Here is a 27,794-nt window from a genome sequence, read left to right on the forward strand (position 1 = left end):
GGGGGCGGGGAGGGCGGACCTGCCCTGCGGCCGGGTCGCGGCGCTGCTCTGTCCGTCTGGCTCGCCCGCCTGCAGCTCGCTCCGACGCGGTGGCTGTGCGGGGTCAGCCCTGCCGGGAGCGAGGCCCAGGCTGCGGGGTTGCTCCTGCGGGGCAGGGCCGGGGGAGAGGGCGGAAGGTAAGGCGGGACGGTGGGTGCCGGGCAGGGCCACGCAGCGGCGGGCTGAGGCGAAGCGAGGTGAGGCCTCGGGTCCGAGGCGGCGGGGGTCGCGTCCGAAATCCTCTGCTCCGGCCTCCCGCCCCTTGACCCTGCTGTGGCCGCGCTGCCATGGCGGCGGCCGCGCAGGGGACAGGCGGCGGCCGGCGGGACCGAGGTAGTCCCCTGTGAGGGGTTTCTGGCTGTGGCCTGCAGTGAAATGACTGACCTGCGCGGAGCCGATGGGGTTTGCAGGACAAAGTAAGCTCTCAAATCGTGTCAGGTTTCATTTCCTACGCCTTGAATTCCCTGTGAAGCTAATCGGAAGTCGGCCAAAGAAACGGCAGCGTTTCCCTGGGTTGGAAAAACTCTGTTTATAGTTCTCCTTTGTACACTTGTCGTCAGCTTTGGCATCCTCCTGTCACTTGACGGCATCTGGCTTCAGGTTCTCTGCTGTTTTGCATTCTTTACCATTTGTGAAAACACCTTTGTAATAAAATGTGATGATTGTTTATCTGTAGCAGGCGCTTTATTGTGTCAGGAAGTTGAATCTTACAACAGTGCTAACAGCACAGCAGCGTCTTAGTCTATGGTGGGGAAAGCAAGGTGCCGCCTTCCTCAAGACTTCCCCAGGAAGCTCCTGCTGGGCTCGCCATGGAACCACTGCTGCACAAGTTCTGCTGAGTTGTGCTTTGTGGGAGAAGCGGTGAGAAAGTTCTGCTAAAAAGCTTGCTGTGTCAGTGCATGTGAGTATTGCACCCGAAAATCTTCAAAGCGCTTTTTGTAGTTACTTAGGCCAGCACTTGGGCTTGGGATGAGTGGCTCGCTGGGAGTGGAGGTAAGAGTTGCTGGAGCTAAGAGCGTTGTTCTAAATTAAATTAATGCTTCTGGCACACAGTTTTGTAACTCAGCTGTAAACTCGTGACAGAGGTAGCGTGCGCTGCCTTGTTTGAGATGGTACCAAAACTTTGGGTGTTCATTTTTGTGGTTTTAGATGCCAGGCTAGCTGCCCTAATTCTTATCTCTGGCCGTTGTTGCTGACACTTAGCTTTGTGCGTGCTATGGTGTTAGCTATGGGAGTCCTCTCACTAATGCTTAAATGCTCTTCTGCAGTCTGTTCTCTAAGTCTGCATGCCTGAAGTAACGTGTAAACCATGAAGTCTTACATAAATGTGGGCTGTATTAGTCAAGCTAGTTGTTAACAGAAAAAAAAGTAATTAAGGGAATAGAATTTAGGTAACAAATTGCTAGTGTCCAAAAGAAGCAGATACTGCGTTGGCAGCCTCCTCAAGATGGTATATTAGAATTCAAATTATAGTGAACACGTTAAAGAAAGATTTCATCACTACTTATTGTGTCTGGTCCTTGATAAGCCTGGGCAGATAATTTTGACACCAAGCACTGAGCAATGCTGACATAGCTGAAAGTGACACGTTGTGCATTCATACCCATGTTGTTAAGACAGTTTTAATTTGGATGCGTATTTCCTCAGTTGTGCATCATTTGGGTGCTTTTCAGGTGAGATTGACGCACTTTTCACCTCCCACCATCAGTGTCACAGCTGAATAAAAGGTCAGCTTGAGTAAATCACTCGGTCTGTCAGATAGTGTCATGATAGCTGCAATACTGGCTTTTAAGCTAACCTTAGTGGGAGTTTATGTACTGTTTAGCAGTGGAAAAAAATGTAATTTTTAATGTAAAAGTTAAAGATGTGGGGCTTTCAGATCTGCTCGCTGTCTCTGTTGTCCCTATGCTCCAGTTCCAGGGTACATAGCAGTACACAGAATAAAACAGTACCTTGCATTGCTCCAATAGCAGCATTTTTTGAAGCCTCCCTCTGCTTCTGGTCATTAATTGATCAAACTTAAGAATCTAATGAGAAAGGGAGGTAACTGCCTTTATGCTTTTTTGTAACTTAGGCACTGGAAAAAACCATTTCTTTGTGACTGACATCTTAAGTCATACCAGTTTGCAAAAGAAATGCCATGATGTTTGCTGACTTATTTTTCTTCCATAATTTACTGCCTTAAGATGCTTTTTCCACACCTGCGTACAGTGCAGCCCTTTTTGGTGATGGTGTGTGACATTATTGTCTTTTAAGTAGTACTTTCTGCTCTCTGAAGAAATGTGGCTTTTATAGGTAGGGCAGAATCTTACATGTCTTGCTTCGTTGGTTATTGGTTGAAAATAACAGTAGGTGAAATCATAAATAGGTCTATAAGGTTGAATCTCACATCATTAATTCCTGCTGTTCAGTTGATGAGACTTGAGATCACTTCAAATGCAGAACTTTTGGGGGAGCTGGATACCCAGTAGTTAGTTATTTGCAATTTTTTGTACATTATATGAACATATCAATTTCTTTAATACAAGGTGTACATCTTGCTTTAGCTGGCTTTTGATAAAGATTAGTTCTACGTTATTGACTGCTTTTGTGTACAAGTAGCACACCACAAATTACTTGAATTTTTTTGTGCTCATCTTGCCTGGTGAGTGAAAATCCCCCAGGCCTTTTTGAAGAAACTAGATCAGAAAATTAACAATTGCCAACTATTATTTAGCTAGTAATATCTTCTATTAGGCCAAGTTTGTTTACCTTGATAATATATCCATTACGAATTAGAGAGATGTTATCATATGAAATAGATGAGTATCTTAAAGGTTGTAGTTTCTTGATAACTTAGCAAAACATTGTGCTAAGTTTAGCTGGTTAAATGTTAACAGCTGTTGCCCAAACCGCTCACCAGTTTTGTCTTGTAGTGCCTTCTTTAGGGTTCTCAAAATGAGAAGGTGGGAAAGTAGGTTTGGTGAGGCGTTAATAATGGCATGTAAATACATGCATGTACATCTATTTCTGGTGCCTAGGAGGTAGCATTTGAAAAGCTGTGAAATGGCTGGCGGATACAGTAGGCAGCTGGGGTTTTTTGGCCTGTGCCAAGTGAAAGTCCTCCTGTTGGGGAAAGTTAAGTTGATTTGTTTATTTTTCTCCCCTGATTTCTAGGGTTCATGAGGTAGGTAGTAGGCAGGTCATGCATGGTTTTATAGAGGCTGTCTCAGGTTTGTAACAAGAACAGAAACTAATCTGGGTTTAGCAGCAGTTTTTTTTTTTTAAATCGGTTTATTAGTTGACTGGCATTTAGAGAGAATTTCATCCTTGCACATCATAGTTAACTTCCAGTGAGTTTCTAATATCAACCTTGTTCAACCCAACACGAATATTCAATGTGAAGTTCAAAGTTTCTTTAATGAATCTCTTTGGGTGACCAGAAGTAGAGTCTTACATTACATAAAGTACAGTTGCATGGAAGATTTATGTATCTCTGTTTATTGGAAAGTGGCTCTATTGGGACTGTGGGCAAGTAAAGAAAAAAAAAAAAAGGAAACCATGATCTCATCCTTGATGCCATTAGCTTATGAAAATTAGCATACAAACTGTGGCATCAGGCACAGCCTTGAAAGAGATCCTTGTTGTACCTGGGGTTGTAAATCTAATCTAGAGTTGATATTACCTGCTGTTTCTGACATAGTTGTGTTTTTCTGCATTTCAACACTTCCAATTCAGTGCATTGGGTAAGTAACGGATTTCTTCTTTTAACACCTTTTTACAGCTATTTGATTAACAAAATGAAGCCTGCAAACCTGCACTATTGGATTATGGGTTGGCTTTCTGTGGCATTATGTTGTTGGTGTACTTCAGATAAATTCACTCAAAGGTAAGTTATGCTTTAAAAAGAAATCTCTGACACTGCAAAGCAGAATAATTTAACTTCTAATGAGTGTAAATTCTCTTATTTTATTATGTGCTATTTTTGATGTGTTATTCTTCCCTTAGGTGACTGGTAAAATGAGGCATCTACATTAACTGGAGGAGTGACGGTCATGCCTAAGAAAAGCTTTACATTTATTAGTGTGTCAGCATGAAAAAAGAGGGAAACTTAAGTTACATTCATTGCACTTAAACTTTGCAATCTTGCTTTAAATGAATCATTTAGACTTGTGGTGTAGTAATGATAAATATCAGAAATAATTTTGGAACCTGTAACAAAAAACTGGAATCATTCCTATGGCATGAATTGCACCAGCTGTTGCACTGTGTATGTTTTTAATATATTTTTATTCCTTACTGTTTTCTCAGTTCCAATAATTTTAAATTCCTTTCCATACAGCATCCCAACTGGGGCTGCATCAGTGCTGCGCAGCCTTTTGGTGGTTGTTGCACTTGGCAAAATCTGAGCTTGAATACCAATGGGCCATAGGGGAACCCATGCCCCGATTTGTACCCTTCTGTGGTGCAAGCTCAAATTCCTATTGCATGGTATTAGGAAAGAAATTTTTCTCCTTCCTTTCAGTGTTTTGGCAAGAGAATGGTTAAGGGTGCTCGGTTCAGTGCTGAACTTCATGTGACACTACATTGCAGCCAGTTGGTAGTTTAGACATGATGCTGAGGTTTCTTGAATCCCCAGGACCTAGGCTATGGCTGGGCCACCTTGGCAGCAGAGGCAGCTCTAGAAGCACAGTGCTGAACTGCACAGGGCAGGATAACTCAGGTCAAAAAAAGGGGAGATATCCCCAAAGCTGGATAGGTATTGAAAATGGCTTTCCTCGTATTCCCGTTCTGAGCTTAAGTTTCTAAAATTTGCTCTATTTAATAACCAAAATTTTCCAACTTGTCCTTAGCCAGAAAGTGTGTTCTAGGAGAACTTGTTTTGGCATGATTGTGGTTGCAGAAGTTCAGCTGCTATTTCAAATACTGATGAAAGATGGTATTTTTCTAAGCAAGGATTTTTTCTAAAGCAAGAAAACTAACTGCTCTACAATATTGGGGAATTCTTCTATTCAGGTTTTCACAGCAGCAGTAAAGACCCGTTAGAAGTGTTGATAGTTTTCATTGTGGTTATGCCTGACTTGTTCCAGAGCTACTTCTGCAAAATTATTTAAAAACCACAGATACATGTGAATGTTTAAGAGAAAAATGTGACCGTTGCAAACTAGCAAAACTAGAGGAAAAAAACCTGAGAAGTGATGTAACATGGGAGCGTCCCTGCTTCCTCAGGCTGAGAAGAATTAGCTTTCTAATATATTTTTTTATATAACCTTTGGCGAGCACTAATGAAGGGCATGTGGCTATTAGCTTCCAGAGAATAAGAATTTATTTTGACAGTACTGCACATAATGCTGTCAGTTTGAACAATTTACAGTTCTGTTTTTGTTGATTTTCCCACTTGCTGTTCTATTTAATCACTTGATGTGGTTGCTTAATAGCTAAATATGTCTGCTGTAGTGTCTGAAGGAACGGGTTTTTTATCTACTTCTGGTTTATCCAGAATAGGTCTGCTCCAAACTGTTGGAAAAATGCCTCTCTAGAAGTGGCTGAGACATGATACAGCCTTCCAACAACATGTTTCTTCCATATTTAAGAAATGTAAAGTGTATGGTGAAAGGATGCCAGGAGTGGAATTTGCTTAATAATGGAAGGGTGTTAGCACGTTTCTAAACATGTTGTTTCTATGTGATTTGTTAGTTTGGTCTTGCTGTGTTTGGAGTTCTTAAATATTGTGATAGAAGCTATGAACGACAACCAGCTCTAAAATCAATGAGTTATACTAGTAAGCATTGTGCTGCTGGCTGAAGGTGATGCTCTTTTAAAAATGCTTGAGGAAAAATAGATTTGTCTGTCTTTCTCCAGGGACAGCCACCCTCATACCTGGAAAAAGCTGTATCTTGCTCATCATTGGCCAGTGACTGTGTGTAAGGTGAGATTTTTGTGTTTCTTCTTTTATCCTGACAAAGGTAGCCTTGGACAATAAATGTTTGAAGACAGAAATGAACAAAGCCCATCAGCATTTAATCTTGCTTATGCCCTTATATCTTATAAAGGCCTTCACTGATTTGGATGCAACTTTTGCTACTTCCCCTGCACTCCAGAGTAGCAATAAACAGGATTGTGGTATGTTACAGATACACTAGTCAATGTAGGACATACTGTACACTTAGTCTTAACTGCTTGTTACAGATTTTGTGATGTTTTGTTAGTTGTAATCTTAATCCTAGACTTTCACCAGACCCTGTAAGGAGTACTTGACCTGCCAGCTGCACGAGTTTTAGCTTTGTAACCTTGGCTCCAGTGTTTTAATAAGTCGTCAAATATGGATTCAGTCAGGAAAAAGAGAGCTATAAAGCTGTTATGGCAGGTGCCTCTGAGTATTTCTGTATTTGTGGGGTGGGAACCAAAAATGAACCCAGCCTTCCAACATGTCTGTCAAAAGCACAGCTAAGATGTGTACTAATTCTGTCTCTCTTGCTATTAAATACCTATTGCCATCTGATAAATAGAACATTTTTCCTACGCTGGAAATACTCAAAGGCCACTTCTTGTACGGCTAAGTTAAAAATATGCTGTACTTCAAAGTGGAAGATGTGATTAGATTTACTGACACAAGGATGAGGAGCTCATATAATAATAAAGACGTTTCAGTTCTGGGAAATGTCTCTGGAGCCAAAAAGGTCCCCATTCTGGGAGATTTAAGTTTATTTATTACAGTATTAGAGTCTCCTTTTTTTGTGCTTTAGGTACTTTTTTTTTTATTTCTCATTCCTATTTCTGAAAATCATAAAAGCAATAGCAGCAAAAGTCACATACTGCCTAAATTTCTGAGAAAAAGTAGATGTACTTTATAATAGTTAAATGTGGAGAGGAAGTATCAATAACAAAACTCATATGTGCATGACTAAGTGAGACCAAGGAATGTCTGCTGCCCTGTTTCTTGTTTGTTTGCCTGCTTTTGAGGGGGAATAAGGGCAGATTTGATGCAATTTGTGTCTGATTTTCTGTTGAGAAAACATCACTGTACTGACTTCAAGCAGAGGTATTGGTGTTCAGGAGTTTGTAGTGCCTGGCACGAATGGGCGTTCAGAGTCAGTAGCAATGCAAACCTTTGCTTACATGAATGAGATGCAAACAATTACAAAAAATTTAAAAAAAACCCCAAAACAACACCCCCCCCCCCGCCAAACGAACCAAACAAAAAAACCCTACCAAACAGTTTTCCCACTGTGTGTTCATCCTGGCTGCTACTCTTAGTTCCAGGGTAGTGCTATTGGTGAATTGACAAATAACCTTTATAAACTTACAGTGAAATTGTAATGAATAATTGAAGATATTAAACGTCAGAAAATGTGGGCTTTCTTACACTTTGTTGATGGTTTATGGTCTTCTGTAGTAAGAGGTGGACAGAAGCATTCCAAAGGAGTGAAGAAAAAGTGAAATTAAAATCATATTAAGTGACCTTTTGCCCAGTTTCACATTACTGAGTCATATGAAGAAACAGAATCTCAACTGTACTCCCCTAACAGCTTTCTTTTTGCTAACATTAATGTAAGAGAAGTTCACAAATTCAGCTGTGGTGGTTTTTTTAAGGTATGTAGATTCTTCTGCATGTTCAGGGTATTTATATATGTTATTTCAGGAAGGAAGTGTTTTTCATGTCATTCTTCAGTTTAAAGCTGCTGATGTGATGTTGAAAAGAAAAATAGCCAGGTGAAGGAAACTGCAAAACTTATTCTGTCATTTATGTAAAAAACTTTTGGGACACTACTTTGTACAAGTACTTATTAGTTTATGCTTCCTATATAAAGGAACCTGATTATAGACTACTTTGGTACATACTGCGTTCTTGGTATGCGCGTGGATGACCAACACCTTAATTCCTACGTGTTTTGCACATTTGTGTTCAAAAAGTTTTTCAGGCCTGAAAAGTCTTTTTTAAATTTAGTGGGCACAGTTCAGCATGCTAGAAATTTGAGAATACACATCTCCCAGCTCTTCCTGTGCTGTAAACTGTGTATGTTCAAGTAGTGCTTTTTAATACTGAGTGTGGTCAGCACAGTTAACTGGAAAGTAAGTGTTTTGTAATCATATCTTCTAAACTAACCTATTAAAATAAAATAGTATCATGGAAGCAATAGTAACCCCAGGACTTAACTAATGACTGCTGCAGTGAGAAGCTGAGGGAGGAAGAGAAGTGTTCTTCCTCATCATGTGATTAGAAATTCCAGTACCATATAACTGACCTAAAGTGACTGTCTTCTGCAAAGATATCCAAGCTAAATTCGCAGACCTCAAGTGATTATGAATTTAGTGTTCTTATGTTCTCTCTTATAGTGCAATTTATTGAACGTCATGTGGCTAATTTATGTCACACTTAAACTTTCTGGTCACAAATTAATGTGAATCCTGGTTGCTGGAAATACAAGCAACTCAAGGGCAAGAAGAGGGCCTTTCCCCCTCCCTTTTTATGGAGTTGCGAAGATCTTTAATTCGAGAACTTAAAAAGAGAAATATTATTGCACCTTTTGCATCTTGGACATTGCAAAAAGAGAAAATCTTCCGTGGGTGTTTCCTTGTGAAATGGGGAAAATACAATGCGAGCTTGTAGGCTCTTCAGTTCCTCCTCTATTGAGAATGGGAAGGATGATAAAGAAATGGGTACTAAACCCTGCTGTGATCTGCTTTTTAGTGCACATATGTGCTGATCAAATGAAAGAATCAAGGAAATGACAGCACCATAGGCTGGTGAACAGAACAGCATGAATTCAAGTTTGAATGTGAAGCAGCAGATGAAATTGTATTTTTTTTTTATATGAGATAAAAGTTTTTTCCTAATTTCAGCTTTGACAATAATCTTGTAGCAAAGGCTTAAAGGAAGAATAGAAACATTATTTTTCTTCTTTTTTTTTTTTTTGTAAAAATATAAGTAGTCACATTATATAGAAAGAATAAAGTGACTAAGGTGAGAGCAGTACACTATTGTGATCTAGCATTAGATCAAAAAGTTCCTCATATAAAGGGTTACCTTTATTTCTTTGTTTGTATATTAAGCCAGGTGTGTCAATGTGAGTCCAGCTCTTGACAGATGCTATTTTGGAAAAAAAGGAAGTTTTCTCATAAATGCAGTGTAACTCATAAGATAACTCTTAATCTATGCCATCAACTTCTCTGTAATGCTTCTGTGACAATTTGATGGTCTTTTACTTTTCAGCATGTCAGAGGTGAAGGGAGCTCTCACGCTTCTAGCAGCCGCTGTTTGACAAGTTGACTGTGAGACAGCAATGTGTCCTTGTGGCCAAGGCGGCCAATGGTCTCCTGGGGCACACTAAAAAGAGGGTGGCCAGCAGGTTGAGGGAGGTCATCCTCCCCCTCTACTCTGCCCTGGTGGGGCCACATCTGGAGTACTGTGTCTAGTTCTGGGCTCCCCAGTTCAAGAAGGACAGGGAACTGCTGGAGAGGGTGCAGCAGAGGGCTACAAAGATGATCAGGGGACTTGAGCGCCTCTCTTACGAGGAAAGACTGAGAGACCTGGGTCTGTTTAGCCTGGAGAAGACTGAGAGGGGACATCATCAATGCTTATAAATATCTAAAGGGTGGGTGTCAAGAGGACAGGGGCCAGACTCTTTTCAGTGGTGCCTGGAGACAGGACAAGGGGCAACAGGCACAAGCTGGAACACAGGAAGTTCCATCTAAACACGAGTAAAAACCTCTTCACTTTGCGGGTGGCAGAGCACTGGAACAGGCTGCCCAGAGAGGTGGTGGAGTCTCATTCTTTGGAGACATTCAAAACCCACCTGGACGTGTTCCTGTGCAACCTGCTCTAGGTGACCCTGTGTTGGCAGGGGTTTGGACTAGATGCTCTCCGAAGGTCCCTTCCAACCCCTGCCATTCTGCGATTCTGTTTTTCTGATGTCTTGCTGTACAAATAGGCTGATCTCTCTGCTGCAGTGTTCCCTCTCAGCGTGGTGGGTGCTGTAAAGTCTCTTTGTCACTTTTCTCAGTGTTCCAGATCATGTGTGGTTAGTTTGGATTGGTTTGATTATTATATTGCTTTAAAACAGGAAAAAGCAATGTTCCTTTTTCGAATTAATGTGTAGAAGGTGTACAAGAAGTGTTTTTGCAGAAGTGGCAGGGGTACCCAGCTTCTCAGACTAGCCTTTGCTCATTTTATGATATTGATTTAAAAGGAACATTGGAAAAATACTGTGGTTGGAATTAAAAAGGAGATGAATGATGCTGGCGAAAGTGTGAACTAATGCGTTGTAGGTTGTGTTGACCTCACAGTTCTGCCAGCGTAACACTGAGAGCCTGGTGAAATTGTGTAGAAGAAACTGCTAATATAAGGTTAATGCTGTGATAGGGGAGAACTGGTTCCAACTTTAAAATACTCTGGGCTTTCCTTTAGCATGTCTGAGAGCTGCAGTTGAAGATTGGATAAAGAGCACAATTGCAGTGTTCTTGTTACCACCCTCGGTTGAGCAAGCTGGTTAACTGTAAGGTTGTTTTTCAGGGGGTGATGCATTAGCTGCTGCCTATTAATGTGCTGTATTTTGGGCTGAATAGCTGAACTCTTTCAGCTTCACAAAGCTTGTGTCACAACCGGAGCAGTATTGTTTAGGGATTTGCAGTGTGTGTTTGTTGACAATATTCCTTTCAGGAAAAAAAAGCTGTTGCTGGGTTTAATTGCTTCTATTATTGGTGTCAAGAGAGGAGAGGAAGGAAATGGGCACAGAACAAGAAAGTCTTGCAGAGCTTGCAGTTTTGCTGCCATTGGCCTGTGGCACGTGGAAGGCAATTAGTGAGATTACAGGCGTCTGTCTGCTCCTCTCTACACTCTGCTTTTGCTCTGGCATCGCATAATTAAGTCAGGATGCAGACCCAAAAAGGAGAGCTATTATTATGGGGAAAGAAAGTCTGACGACGTTGTTATTTAATGGTGAAAAGTGTTTACTAAAAAGAGCCATAATAACTAAGCAGAATAATCAGGGAAAATACAGTAATGGTATTCTGTGATATGTGAACATGGATTTTTTTTTTTTTTTGGTTTTGTTCAGGGATATGTACGCTGCTTTAAACAACAATTAATGTGTAGGCGATTTCTCCTGCATTATCAAAAGTTTTGACTGGGCACTTTTTTTTTTTTGTAGGAATGTATATAGTCTTTCCTTTTCTCTCCATTCCCTTGTCCCTCAAGTCAAAATATTTAAAATATATATTCTAACCATTTTACTTGGAATAAGCAACTTATTTAATCTCTTCTTTGTGTTTTTCCCTTTTAACACAACAGCAGAACTACTCCTGGGTGCTTAAAGATGGTTGTGTGTTTGTCTAACATTATAGTTTATGTTGACGTTTTTTGTTTAGTAGCTCTGCACTCCTTGAAAAGATCTGATGATGAGAAAAACACAGAGAGCTGCCACCTGGAATACGATAAATACAGAATTAGCTCCATTCATTTGGCATGGATCAGGCTACTCTCTATTACCTCAGAACCTGTCCTCCTCCTTTTTACACTGCTTGTTCAGGATGCCCCCTGATATTCACTTGATCTCCTTCAAAATTTTAAGCCAGGTGGTCTGTGCTAAGTGGCACATGATCCATGACAGTTGCAAGTAACTGGAGTTTGCCAGTTCCTGACTGGGCAAGTAAAAGTTCTCATGTCTGACTAGAGCCTTGGTCCACCAGTGTCTGAACTCTATATTTTTCCTCTAAACCATTATCCCTGGACACATACAACAAATATTCTGTATTTGTGTTTTCCACAGATGAGTGCTAATGATTGTCAAGACCCTCCAGAGTACTGGACAATCCATGGACTGTGGTATGATCATAGAGTGTTTTTATTTCAGCCTGGAAAGGAAGAATCAAGTTTTGTACCAGGATATTTAGTGCTTTTTTTTTTTTTGAGCGCTTAATCTATCTGTTTTTATGATTCCTTGGAACAAAAGCCTTCATGTTGTTGGAAACCTAAACCCGATGTTTGATATAAAACTGAAATATACTTCTGTATCTCATGACTCACTGAGCTCCTGAAATCCTCTTACCACATGAGCATTTTATTTATACATCTACTTTTAAGGTCAGTAACGTTCTCAAACAGAAAGGGAAGTATAGTTTCCCTTCTTTTTTTTTTTTTTTTTTCCCTCCCTGAGTACACAGAATTTGTTAATGTCTTGTGATTGCTTGTGTCTTTAAGTATCTTAACTCAGTGCAAATATTGCAAAAGTACAGGAAAAACTAATTTGCTTCAAAGGAATCAGCGCATTGTAATTGATGCCAATGGCTTCGATTCAAAGGTTTTCCTGGCAAATACAGGGAAAAATTCAGTACAGGAGTTTGTTAAGCTATACGTCCTGGAAAGGTGTGTCTAGATTTCCAGTGAGCGTCTTGGTGATACTTGCAGAATCATCACTTGCTGCAGTGGTTGAGGAGGTCAGCATCATTAGTGACATAGTGTGCAAGACCTTTCCATATCATTTACTCTCCCTGTATGTCTTTTACACAGAGTGATAGGGACTGGAGGGCCTAACGAAGAACCTCTGCATGGGAAATGTTTTGGCTGTAATTAATGTCTTGAATTTTTACTTTTAAAACAGTTGTTGATGCTGATGGATTACTTGCATTTTAAGATAAAATCTCTAGCTGTAATCTTGCATGTTTAAAATTCAGGCTAACAGTATAGAATAAATGCTGTTAGTTACCACTGTTGAGTTAGGAGACATCTTCGTCTCACTTTTATTTTGCTTCCCTAGGCCTGACAAAGCTGAAGAATGTAATAGGACGTGGCATTTCAATGTCTCCGAGATTAAGGTATTTACTTAAAACAAAAACAGTTGTGCCAAGCAGAGCTGAGTACAATTACTTTTGCACATCCCATATGCAAAAGCTGTAGCTTGTATGAGATCAATCTTAATGTTTGCTCAGAGGTGTGTTCTTTCAAGGACTCCGCAAATTCATTAGGTGCTTCTGGTACTAGTTGAAGTTGCAGTGCTTGTGATCATTAGCAGCTGTTCCTCCTTGATTTTCTGGACATGCAGTTTACTTGTTCAGCCACATCTTCCTTAAAAAAACAAAACAAAAAAAAAAAAAACAAAACAAAAACATAATCTAGAGAACATAGGCAGTGGTAGGCAGTGGATCTGCAGTGGCAAAAAGTACCTGTGGAAAAGAGGTTACAGTCAGTCCATGTTCTCTTTTCCGTTTTCTACTGCAAACTCAGAACACAGAAATTAAGAGTTCAGAGTACATTTGTCTGTGTGTTTTCTCCTAGGGCATCAGTCCTTTTTTATTCTTTTTTTAATTGAAAAAAAAGTCCATCTGTTGTTCAGATGTGTTGTGAACTGGGGATAGGAGGCTTGAGCCAACAAATGTGAAAAGCTGCATGACTGAACAACTTCTGCAGGGACAGTTGAAGGAAAATCTTACTTTGAGGCAGTGAGTCGGTACTAGTACATTCAGATGTTTAGATAGTTGCACATACCTGATACCTCCAACAACAGCCTTTAAAGAATATTGGGGGGGGGAAAAGACCTTTTCTTTTTCTGCGGGTAAATGTTTCGGTTAGGGATGTTGAAAGATGAGGCTTTAGTTTTAGACAAGGTATCAATGTATGTAGATTGTAAGAAATAGCTTTTCAATACTCTAAGTGCATTTATGAATTGTAATATTTTTAGGATCTTATGCCAGACATGAGACGCTATTGGCCTGATGTGCTTCATTCGTCTCTGAATCGCACCCAGTTCTGGTGAGTACAAAAAAAATTAAAAAGTATTTTGGATATTATTTTATTAAAAAATATGTCTGTTAGCAAATCTTTAGGTGAGATGTTGTGCATGAGAAGCAGTGTCCAGGATGCCAAAAAAGGAGTGTTTCTTGTCAGTCTCATTTACAAAACAAATATGTTTCCTTGTCAGAGCACCTGCAAAATGCAGCTGTTGAAGACAGGGCTATGGCAGAGGTTTTGGACAAATGAAACTTGTGAGAGAGAATGTGCTTCCTCCCTTTGCTCCTAGGGAGTAGAAGCAGCCGCTGTTGACACATTAAATCTGAATAGCAGTAGCGCTCCTGGGATGTCACAGCTAGCTGCAAGAGTGGCTTCCAGGCCTTTTTTCCTATCTAGCTTCACTGTGTTGCTGGCTTTGAGAGGCCTTTCCTTTGGGGCTTTCTCACTGAGGAGAAAATGGAAAAATAGGATGCCTTGGGTCATCCTCTCTACCAAATTCTCTCTTTTTACTTACTTTCCTAGCAGCGTAAAATCAGATCTGGGAATTTATTTGGACATCGACCTGCTTGGCTCGTGGGAAGGGAGAAGGAGATTTTGATCTCTCCTGACAACAGTACTGTTTTCCTCCTTCTCCATGTTTCTCTCTGCTTCTGAGTAATCACGCACTTGGACCAAAGAGCAGTATGGGTGATACTGGAGTTTTCAGTTCGAGGGCATTATTTTAAACTAACATCAGTGGCCATTCAAGTTAATTTGCTGAGCCATGAGCTGTGTCAGACAAGATATGGATATGCAGTTTGTTCTTCCAGCAGTGACATCAGATAAGAAAGAGAGCACATAGCTAGAGGCAGTAGCATTTAAAACCATCTCAACTATAAGTCTTAACTTTGGATTGGATGACTGTTTCCTCCCTGTCACTAAGGAAAAGCTTTGAAGGGAACATGCATCTCCTTTAGTCTTGTCCTTGCTCTACAGAAGGCGCTTGTCCTCAGAGCCTTAAACTGATTCCACAAGTGTTTTATGGCAACCTAAACTTGTAACTGTCCAAAGTGGTGGTGTCACTTTTTCTGCCCTCCGCTCCTCTGTTCTTGCACTGTGCCGGGGAGAGCATGACTGCTTCTTTCTGTGGTAGCACAAGTTTATGCCACCTTAAACTGGTCCTGGAATTAGAGTATGAAAAATATGTCTCAAATCTAGCACCTGCCATGCCCTGACCTTTTCATATGAACCTACCTGTTCATAAAGACAGGTGCATATCATTCTTTATTTTACTAACAGATATTTTGGTATGCAGCAGGTATGAACAGATACAATCAAAACCTTTTCCCTTTCAGTTCAAGGCAAACAAATAGCACTTATTTCAGTACCTGGAAATATAATCAGAAATACCATTAAAGCAATACAAAGGTCAGGCTATAACACTGTAAGTAATATTTTGATTGACAGAAATTCACTCCCTTTCAGTAACGTGACAGGTGCACTGTAATTGGCAGCTCTAATTGCAGATTTTATAAATGCAAGCTTTTAAGCCAACTGAAAGCCAGTAGGATCCTGTTGTACGTCTCATTTCAATAGAAATACTGTATTTACTTCAAAATTAAAAAAAAAAAACCTCTACAGTTTAAAAATCCTGATACAGCAGAAATAACAATCTGAAAGTATAACTGGCTATTCACAATTTTCCTTTTTGGAGAATAAGGGCATCTTAATTGGGTAAAGAGCATGAGCAGTGACAAGCAAAATAGGTATTGAATATCTTAGCATATCACATCAGGGTTTTTTCCAAGACTGCTATGATTGTGTATTATGTTTCTTCCTGGCTTTACATCTAACTGTCGCCTTGGCTTAAAAGGGGAGATAAGGAATCTTACGGGCAATTTTAGGATGGCTGCGGGTGCTTCTATAAAGGTAATTGCACATCTCTTTTCACCTTGGGTGTGAGCTAATGCAGGCAGAATGGAGGAACAACCACAAAACCATGGATGAAAGGCAAAGAACAAATTTAATCTCAATACCTCGCGGATCGGGGAATCTCTGAAGCAACACCCAGGCAGAGGCACGCCAAGCAGGGGACGCAGGCACTGTGGAGCAAGAGTCCTTATTAGCAAGAGAGCCCTTGTCAGCCAGGGAGTGAGAGCGCAAGAGCTCAGACTTGCTGTTCTTGCCTGTGTTTCAAGGATTCAGGCAGGCATAGTTTTTCACTGTGCTTTGGTCTTCTTCAACAGAAGGGAGGAGTCTCGGTCATGTTCAATAAGGTGCCCCTGACGGGCCTGCATTATCTAAGTGCAGATGTTCTACTTGTTGAGCACATAAGACTAAACAACTATTAGTGTGACGTGTTTTCCGGCATCCCACGTGCGAGTCACTTGAGCGTGTTTACAGTCCTCCTCGCCCATCTTCCATTACTTTCCCACAGCTTGTTAACTTATGAACTGTGATAATTGCCACCCAAGAGTTTGAATTGGACAGAATACCACAATACAGAACGAAGGGTTATATGTGCTTTATATCTCAAAATTTATTAATTGAAACCATCCCTTTTACAGTAATTAATAATTTTTTGGACCAAATAAAAATTTCTAGACCAAGAGAATTCCCTTCAGGATCAGTTTACACGTATGATACAGAATAAGGAATCAACGTTTAGCCTATGGTACAGCTGCATGACCCTAATCTACATTTTGTAGGCAGCACTTGCAGCTGTGCTTTACAGACCTTCTTTGTTCCTACCCTAATAATGAGACAGTCCTTGAGCTGGGTGGTCTGTATAATCCTTGGACCACCTGATATGCTCCTGACTTTGTCACATCAGTGTGACTTTGTGCTTAGGGGAGCTCTGTCCTTGCACATAACAGGAAGCAAAATCTCTTTGAGGTTCAGCTTCCTTCCCACACTGCTGTGTTGTACTAATTTCATTCCTTTGCATTTCTGCAGCCCCCTAAGACTTAACTTGTAGGACTTAGCTTTGAGGTATGGAAGCGTAGCATTTATTCTTAGCAGCACCACAGAGAAAATGGTGCAGAAGGGCAAGTTATATAGTGGAACCCAATCTAACTCTGTAAACCCCACTCCTGTGTGCCTGACAAAGTACTTCTGTTCTACAAGGAGGAAAAACTGTTCAGCAAAGTTCTTGGCAGCTAGCTAGTGCTTATCTTGTGGGTATGAGAGGTTCAGAAGGATGGGTGGCCTTCATGAATACAGGCAGCTATGTTTTGTATCCACATGCCACCCAGCTGTGAGCTGAGGCTCAAGTAGAATTACTTTGTCTTATAGTGGTATAGGTGAAGGATAATGTGTCTCAGTGAATAACATTGAGACGTTAATTCTTTTGATTTCTAAACAAATTATTTTATGTTATTCCCTGGTACCTGCAGCTCCTTCATTTTGTAGCAGTTTCAGTTTGCATTTAAATGGAACAGGTGAAGGTGAAACTTCATATGCCTTTGCTAAGTGGTTAGAACTAGCTGTTTCTGCATCATGTTTTTTTTTCTTCACATGGCTATGCTGCGAAATAAAGTAACACTGTCAAGAGTGTCATCTTAAAGTTTCAGTAATTGTTTTGTAGTGGCTCTAAAGTAGCTCTCCGTTCTGGAAGCTCATAGGACTGATTAAAATAATTGGGCCTATTGTATTCTTGGCTTGCTGCAGCTGATGCTGCATGGACGCTGTCGTGGGTAGCTCTGTGTATTTTCACTTGGGATCCCCACAGCTACATTGCCTGGGCACTCTGATCAGTGCAGACTGGACCAAAACCACTCCAATAGCAGATCTGTGTTAGCAATGATACGTGTCTTGAGCACCCTCGGATCTTTGGCCCTCTATTTCTGCCTGCTTTCTAGAAACAGGAGGACGCTTAAATACAAGTAGTACTGAAAGCCTTCAAAAGACAGGCACAACGTTTTACCATTAGTTCTACACACATGCATGCATATATTCTCTGAAGAAAAATTGTCATCCTACATAAAAAGCCTTGCCTCCAGCTTACTGCTGCTCCAGTAGCCCTTTGGATTTGACTATTGTCTGCTTCTGCTCCAAGCTAACTGCTCAATATCTCTTGCTAAATTTACCCCTAAAAGAGCCTCCATTTTCTTTAAAACTGTGGTCTCTTTTCTCATCAGTAATTTCAAATTCCTTGTCAGTAAATCTGCTCTTTGGCCTGTATCAAGTAGACTCCTCCAGGAAGTAAACAATTCACTTGACGTCCAGTGGAATGTTAGAGCCAAGATGAGAACTCTCTACAAGGCTAAATTTGAGAACGTATAGTGAAAACCTTCTAGTAACGCATCTTCTCCCCTACCTCAAATCTCTTCATGTCACCGTTGCTTTATTCCTTCTCTGTTCAGAAGTAGTGTACGAATTTTGCTAGATACAAATGTAACTTCTTTTAAAGTGTTTATATTCCTTAAGAAAAATCTTGATGTTTTTAATATGAATGGACAACTCAAAGGCAGGCTTTCAAATGAATAATAGTTGTCCTTGTGCCAGGTCCTGCATTTCGGTCACAACAACCCCAAGCAACGCTACAGGCTTGGGGAAGAGTGGCTGGAAAGCTGCCTGGCAGAAAAGGACCTGGGGGTGCTGGTGGACGGCCAGCTTAACATGAGCCAGCAGTGTGCCCAGGTGGCCAAGAAGGCCAACAGCATTCTGGCTTGTATCAGGAATAGCGTGGCCAGCAGGAGCAGGGAAGCGATCGTGCCTCTGTACTCAGCACTGGTGAGGCCTCACCTCGAGTACTGTGTTCAGTTCTGGGCCCCTCTGTACAAGAGGGACATTGAAGTGCTGGAGCGTGTCCAGAGGAGAGCTACCAGGCTGGTGTGGGGTCTGGAGACCAGGTCATATGAGGAGAGGCTGAGGGAGCTGGGCATGTTTAGCTTGGAGAAGAGGAGGCTGAGGGGAGACCTCATTGCCCTCTACAACTACCTGAAAGGAGGTTGGACCGAGGTGGGTGTTGGCCTCTTCTCCCAGGTGAATAATGACAGGACCAGAGGAAATGGTCTGAAGTTGCGGCAGGGGAGGTTTAGATTAGATATTAGGAAGAATTACTTGACTGAGAGAGTGGTCAGGCACTGGAACAGCCTGCCCAGGGAGGTGGTGGAGTCACCATCCCTAGAGGTGTTTAAGAAACGTGTCGGTTTGGCACTGCAGGGCATGCTCTAGTGGCAGAGATTGTAGGTTGTTTGGTTGGACTCTATGATCTTAAAGATCCTTTCCAACGATGAAGATTCTATGATTCTCTGCTTTTCTGTGAGGTACTTACGGTCAGGGAATGCTGTGGTGGTGGCAAGAATTTGTGATTAGATAACTTTTTGTGTACATCTGCTGAATTGATACCTATTTAATGCAAGTGGTTCATGAAAATTTGAAAATAAAGAAGGAGAAAAAAAAAAAAGACACAACCACAAACCCCTGCCAAATCCACCGGTGGTCTTATTAAAGATTGTACTGTTTAGTCTTTCAATAGGCTTTAGAACAGACAGAAATGTATTTTGAGCTTTGCCCCATTTTTTGTCCTATTTGAGTTTGTCTGCCATAAAATTGAAGGATTGCTTTCTTTTGCACTCTGTTCCTTGGTATTAGAAGACCTGGTGGTGGAATAGAAGCAAGACTTGAGAGCAGGCCTATGAAAGTACTGTCACGGGCCAAAGTAAAAGTTGAGGCAACAGTCTTGTCTTAGCAACTTGTGCAGTTTTGCTGTTCTACCCAAAAAAGGATTAGTGTCTTCAGTTCTGAAAAACTTCTAGGGCTTTGAAAGTACATTTAACATAAAGGACTCCACTAAAACTTATACAATGCTTAGAAATACTCATTTTCTAGGCAAACTCTTACCCTTCTGACCTCCAGGCATTTCTTTGTAATACACTGAGAGATCTTTGTATCATAAGAGCATGATACGTATTTACTTCATAAATTCCTTCATTTAATTGTTTCAAAAATCATCTGATTCAAAGGCAACAGCTAAAAAAACCAAACACCCAAACTGTTTGGGCTGACTTATCCAAAGAAACACCTCATCAGCACTTTTGGCTTGATAAAGTTTTGTCACGCTCTTGTGACACAAAGTTCTTTTAGTCAGCTTTGGAATAAAGTAGTGGTCTATTCCACATTGGTATCTATCATACCTCCTCACTTTGCAATGTCCCATCTTAAAAAGATAGCTGACAGTGGCAGCGGGAGGAGAGAAGAGTGTAATCCCTTTGGTGGAATAACAGGTGAAGGGCTGAACTATAAATGACTTTTGCACAAATCATATATACAATTTATAGGAAAACAGAATACTGATTTTGAATGTCCCAGGTACATCATAGTATCCAAACCATTAGACCATCCTCTCCTTTATCTTCTACAGCTCTTACATTAATTTGAGAAGTCTCTCTCTCGCAGCTGCCAATGTTAATGCCAACTTATTTATATATTTTAACACGACTTACTGTCTGAAAGAATTTTTTCTTAGTCTGTTGTTACAAACTATAATGAGGGACTTCTTGGGCTTCTTCCTTACTCTCCTGATAGGTCCAAGATCTCTTGTGAAATGATTCTACTAAACAAATACATAGATGTTGTTGTAATTGAAATGGTGGGAGTGATCTTCCTTGGATTTGCTTTTTGCACATGCAGTATTTTTTGACTGCAGTGTCCTACTTCACATATGTAGCCGTTCAGATACTTGATTTAAGTATATTGGTTAGCTTTTGCAGCACGTATATCTGCAAATAATGCTTTCTAAAACTTGAATTTTGCTTTCCTCCTATAGGAAACATGAGTGGGATAAACATGGTACTTGTGCAGCCACGCTTGAGGTCCTTAATTCTCAGAAGAAATACTTTGGTAAAGCCTTAGAACTCTACCAGCACGTTGATCTTAACAGGTATGTAAATGAACTCAGTGTTCTGCCTCTTATTTAAAACAACTTCTAAAAGTTTCAAATCTAGCCTAAAAAAAAGTCTAAGAATCTGATGGCAGAGGGTAAATGAGTATTAACGTAAATTATTTTTAGTACTGGAGTTCAGATGAAGGGTTTTTTACTCTGAGAAGCACATCTCTGGTCACTTCAGAGTCTGGTAAGCCAGCAGCATTCTTCGCAGCATCATTTTAGACAATGTGAGCTAAATTTTGAGAAGCTGTATCGGCAATATCTCGCTACCAAAAGCTATGGTGCCTGTAAACTTCTAAATCAAGTGACAAAACCCCCCAAACTTCTGAGTCATACTGAAGCTCAAACACTTGTGAGAGGACAGTGCTCTGCTCAGAGGAAAGGACAAGCTGCAGGCAAAATCGTGCAGAACGTCCTGGGAAAAGGCTGAGAGGTAACAGCAAGAGAGGATGTCCTGAAGGGCAATATTCAGCTACTGCATGCAGCCCTCTGCTGTCCTTTCAAACAGCCCTAATGTGACACTCTGCTTTGTCCCAGGGGCTGATTCCTCCTCATGGTACCAAAGCACTGGCCATTCCAGATGCAAAGTCTTGATGGGAATGTTGTAGCTTGTCCAAGCACTGTGCGTTGACATTCTGGCAGCAGGTGAACGCCAGAAGGCCAGAGTCCTTTCCTGATCGGTGCTTGGTATGGGTGGGAGAACGTTTGACTTGGATTTGTTGACACTGAATTGTCTGTCTGTATAAGGTGACAGTATCTGAGAGAGGAAATAAGTTCTTTTGTATCTAGAAACACACACGCATAGATATATATAAAAAAAATTTTAAAAGTCCTGTTCAGGTTCTATCAGTGCCTTGTCCAGGCAATCTCTTAACAAAGTCTCATTGACTTTGCATATGCACAAAGGAATACGTCTTTCTCCCACCGTTATCCTCCCACCTATTTTTTTATGTGTCTTGTAAAACTTAATCAGATTTTTATAGACACAGTGGCTAAGAGCATGTCATACGTAGTGTTAAAATTAATAATGTCTGATTAGCCAATTGCCTAAGTAGATGTGATGGTGTGACTAAAACACTTTACAGATGGCACAGTGACCAATTATGTGACTCTGTGTCAGCATGTGTAACACTGAAAAAGAATAGAGACTGAAACGTGTTGAGATTAATTGCTCAGAGCATATTCTCCATTGTAACAATGAATGTAATTAAATTAATCTTTACTGAAAAGAATAAAGACTGCTAATGTTATCATTGTACTTCGTTTATACTTGAATGAGAAAAAGTAGTGTTAATGATTTAAAGATTGTTTCCAAAAAGGAAATTATTAAAAAGAGGACAACATGCAGGCTCCTGTAAGAGTGCCACAACATCATCTATTTTATTGGCCTCTCTTATATTCAGTGTCAAATGATTATGACCAACAGCTAGACCTTTAGTCAACTGGGTTAAATCTCTGCTGTGCAGAACCTGACCTTGGAAGGGTTGAGCATTATCAGCACTCATGGATTAAATCCTGTGAGATGCTGGACATTCCCACTCCTTACGGAAGCTGGGACTTAAGAGACTCGGCACCTATTGGGTCTTGAGTCTTGTTGTCAACTTGGAAGTGCAGACTTCTCTCAGGACTGAATCTAAAGGAAGGGGTGTATATAGGCTAGAGGTTCTTGAGAGTTACCTTGTTTCTCTTATGCGAACAACCTTTCCTCTTCAAAAACGTATTCATTAGGAAACGTTTCTGCCCTGATGTTGATCTGGATCCACGCGCCATGTCCCTCTCCCAGTGTGCTTGCACTTCCCACCCCAGCAAGCCCACCCTGTCTTAGAACACGAGGGTGCCTAGAGCAGCCTCACAAGTCTGCTTCCATTCCCACCCAGTGGCTGGAGCACAGGGAGTATGGATCAAGGCAGGAGAAGGAGGCAATTAAACGGCATGCCCTACCTGGCACTCAACAGAGTGTTCTGAAGATCTAGCAAATAACAGTAATATTGCCTTTTCCCCTAGCTGTGTCTGAAGACTCGACTTTCCCAGCTCCTCAGATTGAGGTGGGGGAGAGGGTTCTTCCTGACCCTGCTGAGTTGGATGGGAAATGGCCTTTCAGAAAAGGGGAACCTTTCCTAGGCCTGGCAGAGGATGGAAGACAACTTTCCCTTGCTCCCCGTCACTGTAATGCTTGCCAAGTTTGCATTAAGATTTTCAGTTTACCTAATGATTATGAAGTTATGTTTGCATATGGGAACCACGAAAAAATATTTTATCTTTGTTTCAGTTGTCTCCTAAAAGCTGGGATAAAGCCAAGCAGTTCATATTACCAGGTAAGAGGCAATCTTTTATAAAACAAAATCACGTGCATGTGCTTTGTTTCAGCAGGAGTCAAGTAATTTATAGAGAATAAATGATCTTTTTTGATTGTATAGTTCTTTAAGGTTGTGCTTTATCTAAAAGTTTTTGTGAACTTAACAAGTGTGGGAGCCATTGGAAGATGTGCTAGTGACATTAATTTATATGAGATTTTTTAATTTTTCAGATGACTGCCATAAAGGAAGCTCTTACAAGATTTTACGGTGTAACGCCAAAGATCCAGTGTCTTCCTCCAGAAGAGGTAAAAACCTCAAACACTCACACACTCCCCAAACCCAAAAAACAAACAAAACCCCAACCAAACAAAAGACTAACAACTTCTTTTTTTATCAAAAAGCAAAAGCAAAAATGAAGTGAAAAATCTTTATCATGGTGAAACTTAGGTCTGAGTGCTGCCTGTGTATACAGCCCTTTGCAGATTAGATATTACACTATTCTTGGAATTGAGTTCATAAATACGTTGCTTACATACTGGCACCACTGAGTTCAGCTTGTGTTACTGTTGCCACAGCCTTTTCATAATGCGGAAATATTGTTAGTGGAGGAAGCATCCATTCTTTTCCTAGTAACTTTGCTGTTGTTATACTTACCCAGAAACGGGGAGCACTGAGTTTTAAAGGTTTCTTTGTCTTAAGATTTGAATGTGCATCTCTTGCATGAATGCTGTAACCACCATGCTAGAGGTATTGCTGTAGCTGACTACTTTCCACTCCTCCTTCTAAAGCTTAATTGCCGTATAGCAAATTTCTAGAACCGACAAGAGTGAGCTGGATGGAGCCAGTGACTTGTCTGCCTTGACAAGGGTACTGGCTGTCAGCAGCAGTCTTTCCTTCACTGGACATGGCTTGTGTTCTGCATGAAGAATTTACTCAATGGACAATCCTTCAGAAATAAAGCAGCTCAGAGGCTTGTCTCTGAGGTGGTTCTCAAAAGCGTGTACCTAAAGAGGTACAAAGAGGCATTTTGAGCTTCACTGTGGTTCAGGATGACTATAGTCTTCTCCTTTCAGGCTAAGGGTGTCTAAAATTTCCATTTCTTCCTACTTTTATTTGCCAGTGATTGTACTGTGAATCACAATGCAGTAGGGAATGTGGTACACGGTTACAGTATGCTGTAGCGTAAAAGACAGGTCACCATATCTGAACTAAAAATGCCTTTGAAGGAACAAAACAGCATTCTGAACAATTAGATGGGTAGGCTACGTAGCTGTTTCTTTCCTTTTTCAGCTGGGTTACTTTATTCAAAAAGAAAACAAAAAACCAAACGCACAAGATGGCTTTCCCTCTTGTAAGTGGTTGCTTATCACAACCTGATAAAAGTGGTTTACTATAAAACAATTGTCAGAGTTATTGCCCATACACAGATGATAATTTTATGAAAACTTGCCAAGATATAGTTGCTGTTGGAGTTCACTAGCTTGTGTGTTATCAGCTCATTTGCTTTAGTAGTGCTCTGAGGTTTTTATACTCAGATGTTTCTTTGCATGAAAAAGAATTCTAGGTTAAAATATTTTTAAATGTATTTTTAAGTTACTTTAAGCAGCAAAGGAATATGATTTGAATGTGGGTTGCACACTCACCTACCTCTTGATGTTGAAGAAATACAGAGCTAACACAAACCCCAGTTTCTAGGTCCATTCACGGTAGTTATGCCACTGCTTTTAGAACAATCAGAATAGTGCTTAAACTATGTGAAAGTAATGTACAGTGTGAGTCTCTTGTGCTTAACAGCTGAAGCTAAGGGTAATAGAAAGGAAAAAGTAGACCCCAGTTATTTAAAGGTAGCCCTTTTCAGAGTTCCAGTCTTGTTGATGCCTGAAGTGCATTATGGAGGTACTTTGGTGTTTAAAACAACAAAAAACCCCTAAAACCAAAACAAATAAAAACCCCCCACAAAACCAGACCAAAGCAACAACAAAACAAAAACTCACCGTGGTTAATTTTTTCTTGTACGTATATTTTTGTCCTGCTTAGTAGTTTCAAAACTATTTTTTTTCCACATGGACTTTGTTACACCTGAGCATTTTCAGGGATTTTCCTATAATCTTCCCCACATGAAAGGTTTCCATGCCTGCCTGCCTTATTTATGGCCAATTTTTTTCTTCCTAGTCTGTCCTGTAGTCCAAAAATGACATTTCTGTTACTTTTGACAGCTTGCTTCTGTATTCTTTTCACTAAAAGCTATTATAAAACCAAGTTTCTTTTCTCCTTTTTGGAGAATTTTCTTTGCCTTAATTCCCATCCTGCTAGAAAAAAAGATGGCAAAAGGTGGCTTTCAGGTCACACATACCCTTCAGTATTCACAGAGTTCAGTCAAATCTCAATTGAGGTGAACAACTTCTGTGTACTGTGCAGATTTGGTAATCTGTGTCACAGCATTTCATAATGAGACTTACTAGTTAGGCACATTCCCCAAATGGTTACTGAATTATGTTGTTGGGTTGTGTTTCCTTGTCTGCTTGCTTCTTTGTAAGAAGACAATTATGTACTGTAAGCATAAAGACAAGTATGTACTATATGTTCAGAGTGGGTGCCTCTGGTACCAGTCTCCTTAACGCTTTTCAAGTGGCAAATATACAAATAAGCGCTACTGTATTCTGTAGATAAGGCAATATATCTGAAGAATTGATTTATTTTCTTCTCCCCATTTCACCCCTCTTGTTTCTAGGGGGAAAAGGCACAAACAATTGGTCAGATTGAATTCTGCTTCACCAAAGAACTGCAGCTGAGAAACTGCACGGCGCTGAAGGGTGAATCTGCCCTGATGCAGGCTGACTTGAAGCTTGGAACTGAGGAACTGTCTGTCTGCAATGATACTCTCCCAACCTATTATCCTTCACAGGTCCAAGATCACAAATGAAGCCATAGAGTTTGAAAAACATTTTAAACAGCAACAGAAACCAAACCCTTAAACGTTATTACTGTGGAGAGCAGTCTTAGCAATATTACAAAGCCCTCTCCGTATCACAGGCATGCTGAGAAGATTTCTGCTGGAAAACAGGTTTCTTTTGCCATTAAAGGAGAATTGGTCCGCATTCTAATATCATTTACGCAGGCTGAAGTATTGAATTGTGCCTCTGATATTGATGGGATCAGAATCTGCTTTACAGCTTTGACTGGACTTTTTGGCTTGCGTATAGTTTGAATCAATGTTCAAAAGAGAACTGTGACTTCTTAGTTTCACTTGCAGTTAAGTCTGCCACTTCAGCCACTTTTGGTTTTTGCCTGTGAGTCAGGGAAATTAAGCGATTGTTTTGAAAGGATGCTTGCCTCTCTGAGATGATATGACAATTTCTTGAGAAGAAAACATTGTAAAGAAAAAGAACTTAGAGACCTGTCTGGAGGTCCTTTCCCAGACTTAATACCCGATGCCTTGCGTGAATTTTCCCTCCAGAAGTGCTGAACAGAGGCAGTGTCCTCTGAAGCATTAAACCTTTCCTCCCTCAGAAATCATGGCAAAAATGACAACTTTTGCATAACTTCTTCATGAATGAAATAACCTTCACCTGGTTTTGGCACTTCTGCCTAAAGGACCTCAGGAAGACCGTATTTATAACCTTACCTTTTCTTTGATTGCTTTTCCAACAGTAGCTCCATACAATCTTGAAGAACAACCAATCTTAGAACTTAACTTCTAGTGTAGGAAAATCTTAGGCCCTAGAAATATGTTATTAATTTTTCATTGTATTTGAACACTTAGCATTACCACACAATGTGAGTGCCTGCACTTTTATTTAAAAATGAGATTGTCACATAATCACTTTGTTTCAAGAAACAGCTTTTTGTAGGTGAAACAGTAAATACTAGAGAATTTTCAATGAAAAGTACAAATGCTAGCATCAGTGCATCTCTATCCCGTAATAATTAATAACATGCCACAAAGTTGGATGTTTCCGAAGGGGACCAAATTTGGATGATGTATTCTACATGGCACTGTGTTGATTGTAAGTGTCTCAAATTGCCTTTCAAAGAAGGACGATTATGGCTCAAGGAATCATCTGTTAAAATAATATTACTGTGAAAACATGAAATGCGGTATTAGGAACAGATTTGTTATGTCTTTTGAGGTTTAGAAACCATTCACATTTACTTGCATTTTTGACTGTCCCGGTTTCTCTACAGCCTTTCATTTAAGGCTCTGTGAATTCCAAAATGCTGTCAGTTTTTTAGTCCTTTCTTTAGAAACTCAGGTATTTATTCAACAGCTAAGAAATGAATATGATTTACACTCTGCTGTGTCTGTATTTCAGTAGAGCGAGGAAAGAGAGCTTCTCTCCCAAAATTTGTCTTCCTTCCTGAGAGGGGGAATAAACTAATGTATAATAATACTATATTAATATACTAATGGTAGTCATCAGATCTATTGTTTTTATAGCAGCCATGGTTCATTCAGTTCATGTTGGACATGACTAGAAGAATCACAATTCATTGTCCCATTCCTGCCATCTCCTAAGCAAGAAAAATGCTTGAAAAGACTAGAATGTACTTGTTTTTTGTGGAATCTTTTTGACATTGCTAATATTTTTTTCCTTCTAATTTCAAAAATTATCTCAGCCTAAACTGAAAAAATATTTGTTGGGAAAAATGCATTTCTCTGCAAAGGAACAGCCCAAGGTTCATGAACTTTTTTTAAAAACTCTCTCTAACTCTTTCAAATAATACTTAGGTGGTGCATAGATTTTGCGTGAACTACATAGAGTGCAAACAACTTGGAATGAATGTTAATTTACAATTCACATCGTAAGGTGTTGTGGTTTTGTTTTGTTTTTGTTAAAGAAGCAAGACTCACGTTTTCCTCAAAATTGTGCTATTTTTTTAA

General features: G+C 40.3%; 1 protein-coding gene across 6 annotated transcripts; it reads left to right on the forward strand.

Annotated features, from left to right (window-relative positions):
• RNASET2 (ribonuclease T2) lies at positions 1 to 27,794 on the forward strand. 6 transcript variants are annotated; one of them, XM_054196931.1, is made up of 11 exons: positions 1 to 176; positions 716 to 900; positions 3,803 to 3,907; positions 5,881 to 5,947; positions 11,787 to 11,842; positions 12,774 to 12,831; positions 13,695 to 13,765; positions 20,496 to 20,609; positions 22,885 to 22,930; positions 23,143 to 23,217; positions 25,644 to 27,794. In XM_054196931.1, the coding sequence occupies exons 3-11, from the start codon at positions 3,819 to 3,821 to the stop codon at positions 25,833 to 25,835; spliced, it is 768 nt and encodes a 255-aa protein (XP_054052906.1). In that variant the 5' UTR covers positions 1 to 176; positions 716 to 900; positions 3,803 to 3,818; the 3' UTR covers positions 25,836 to 27,794. The 6 variants fall into 6 exon arrangements, with proteins under 6 accessions (XP_054052906.1, XP_054052905.1, XP_054052909.1 ...); XM_054196934.1 differs by lacking the exon at positions 1 to 176 and adding an exon at positions 1,713 to 1,766 and having other exon boundaries at positions 200 to 940; XM_054196933.1 differs by lacking the exon at positions 1 to 176 and adding an exon at positions 200 to 455 and having other exon boundaries at positions 716 to 940.

The sequence above is a fragment of the Rissa tridactyla genome, chromosome 3 (assembly GCF_028500815.1).
Source record: "Rissa tridactyla isolate bRisTri1 chromosome 3, bRisTri1.patW.cur.20221130, whole genome shotgun sequence".
Classification (NCBI taxonomy): domain Eukaryota; kingdom Metazoa; phylum Chordata; class Aves; order Charadriiformes; family Laridae; genus Rissa; species Rissa tridactyla.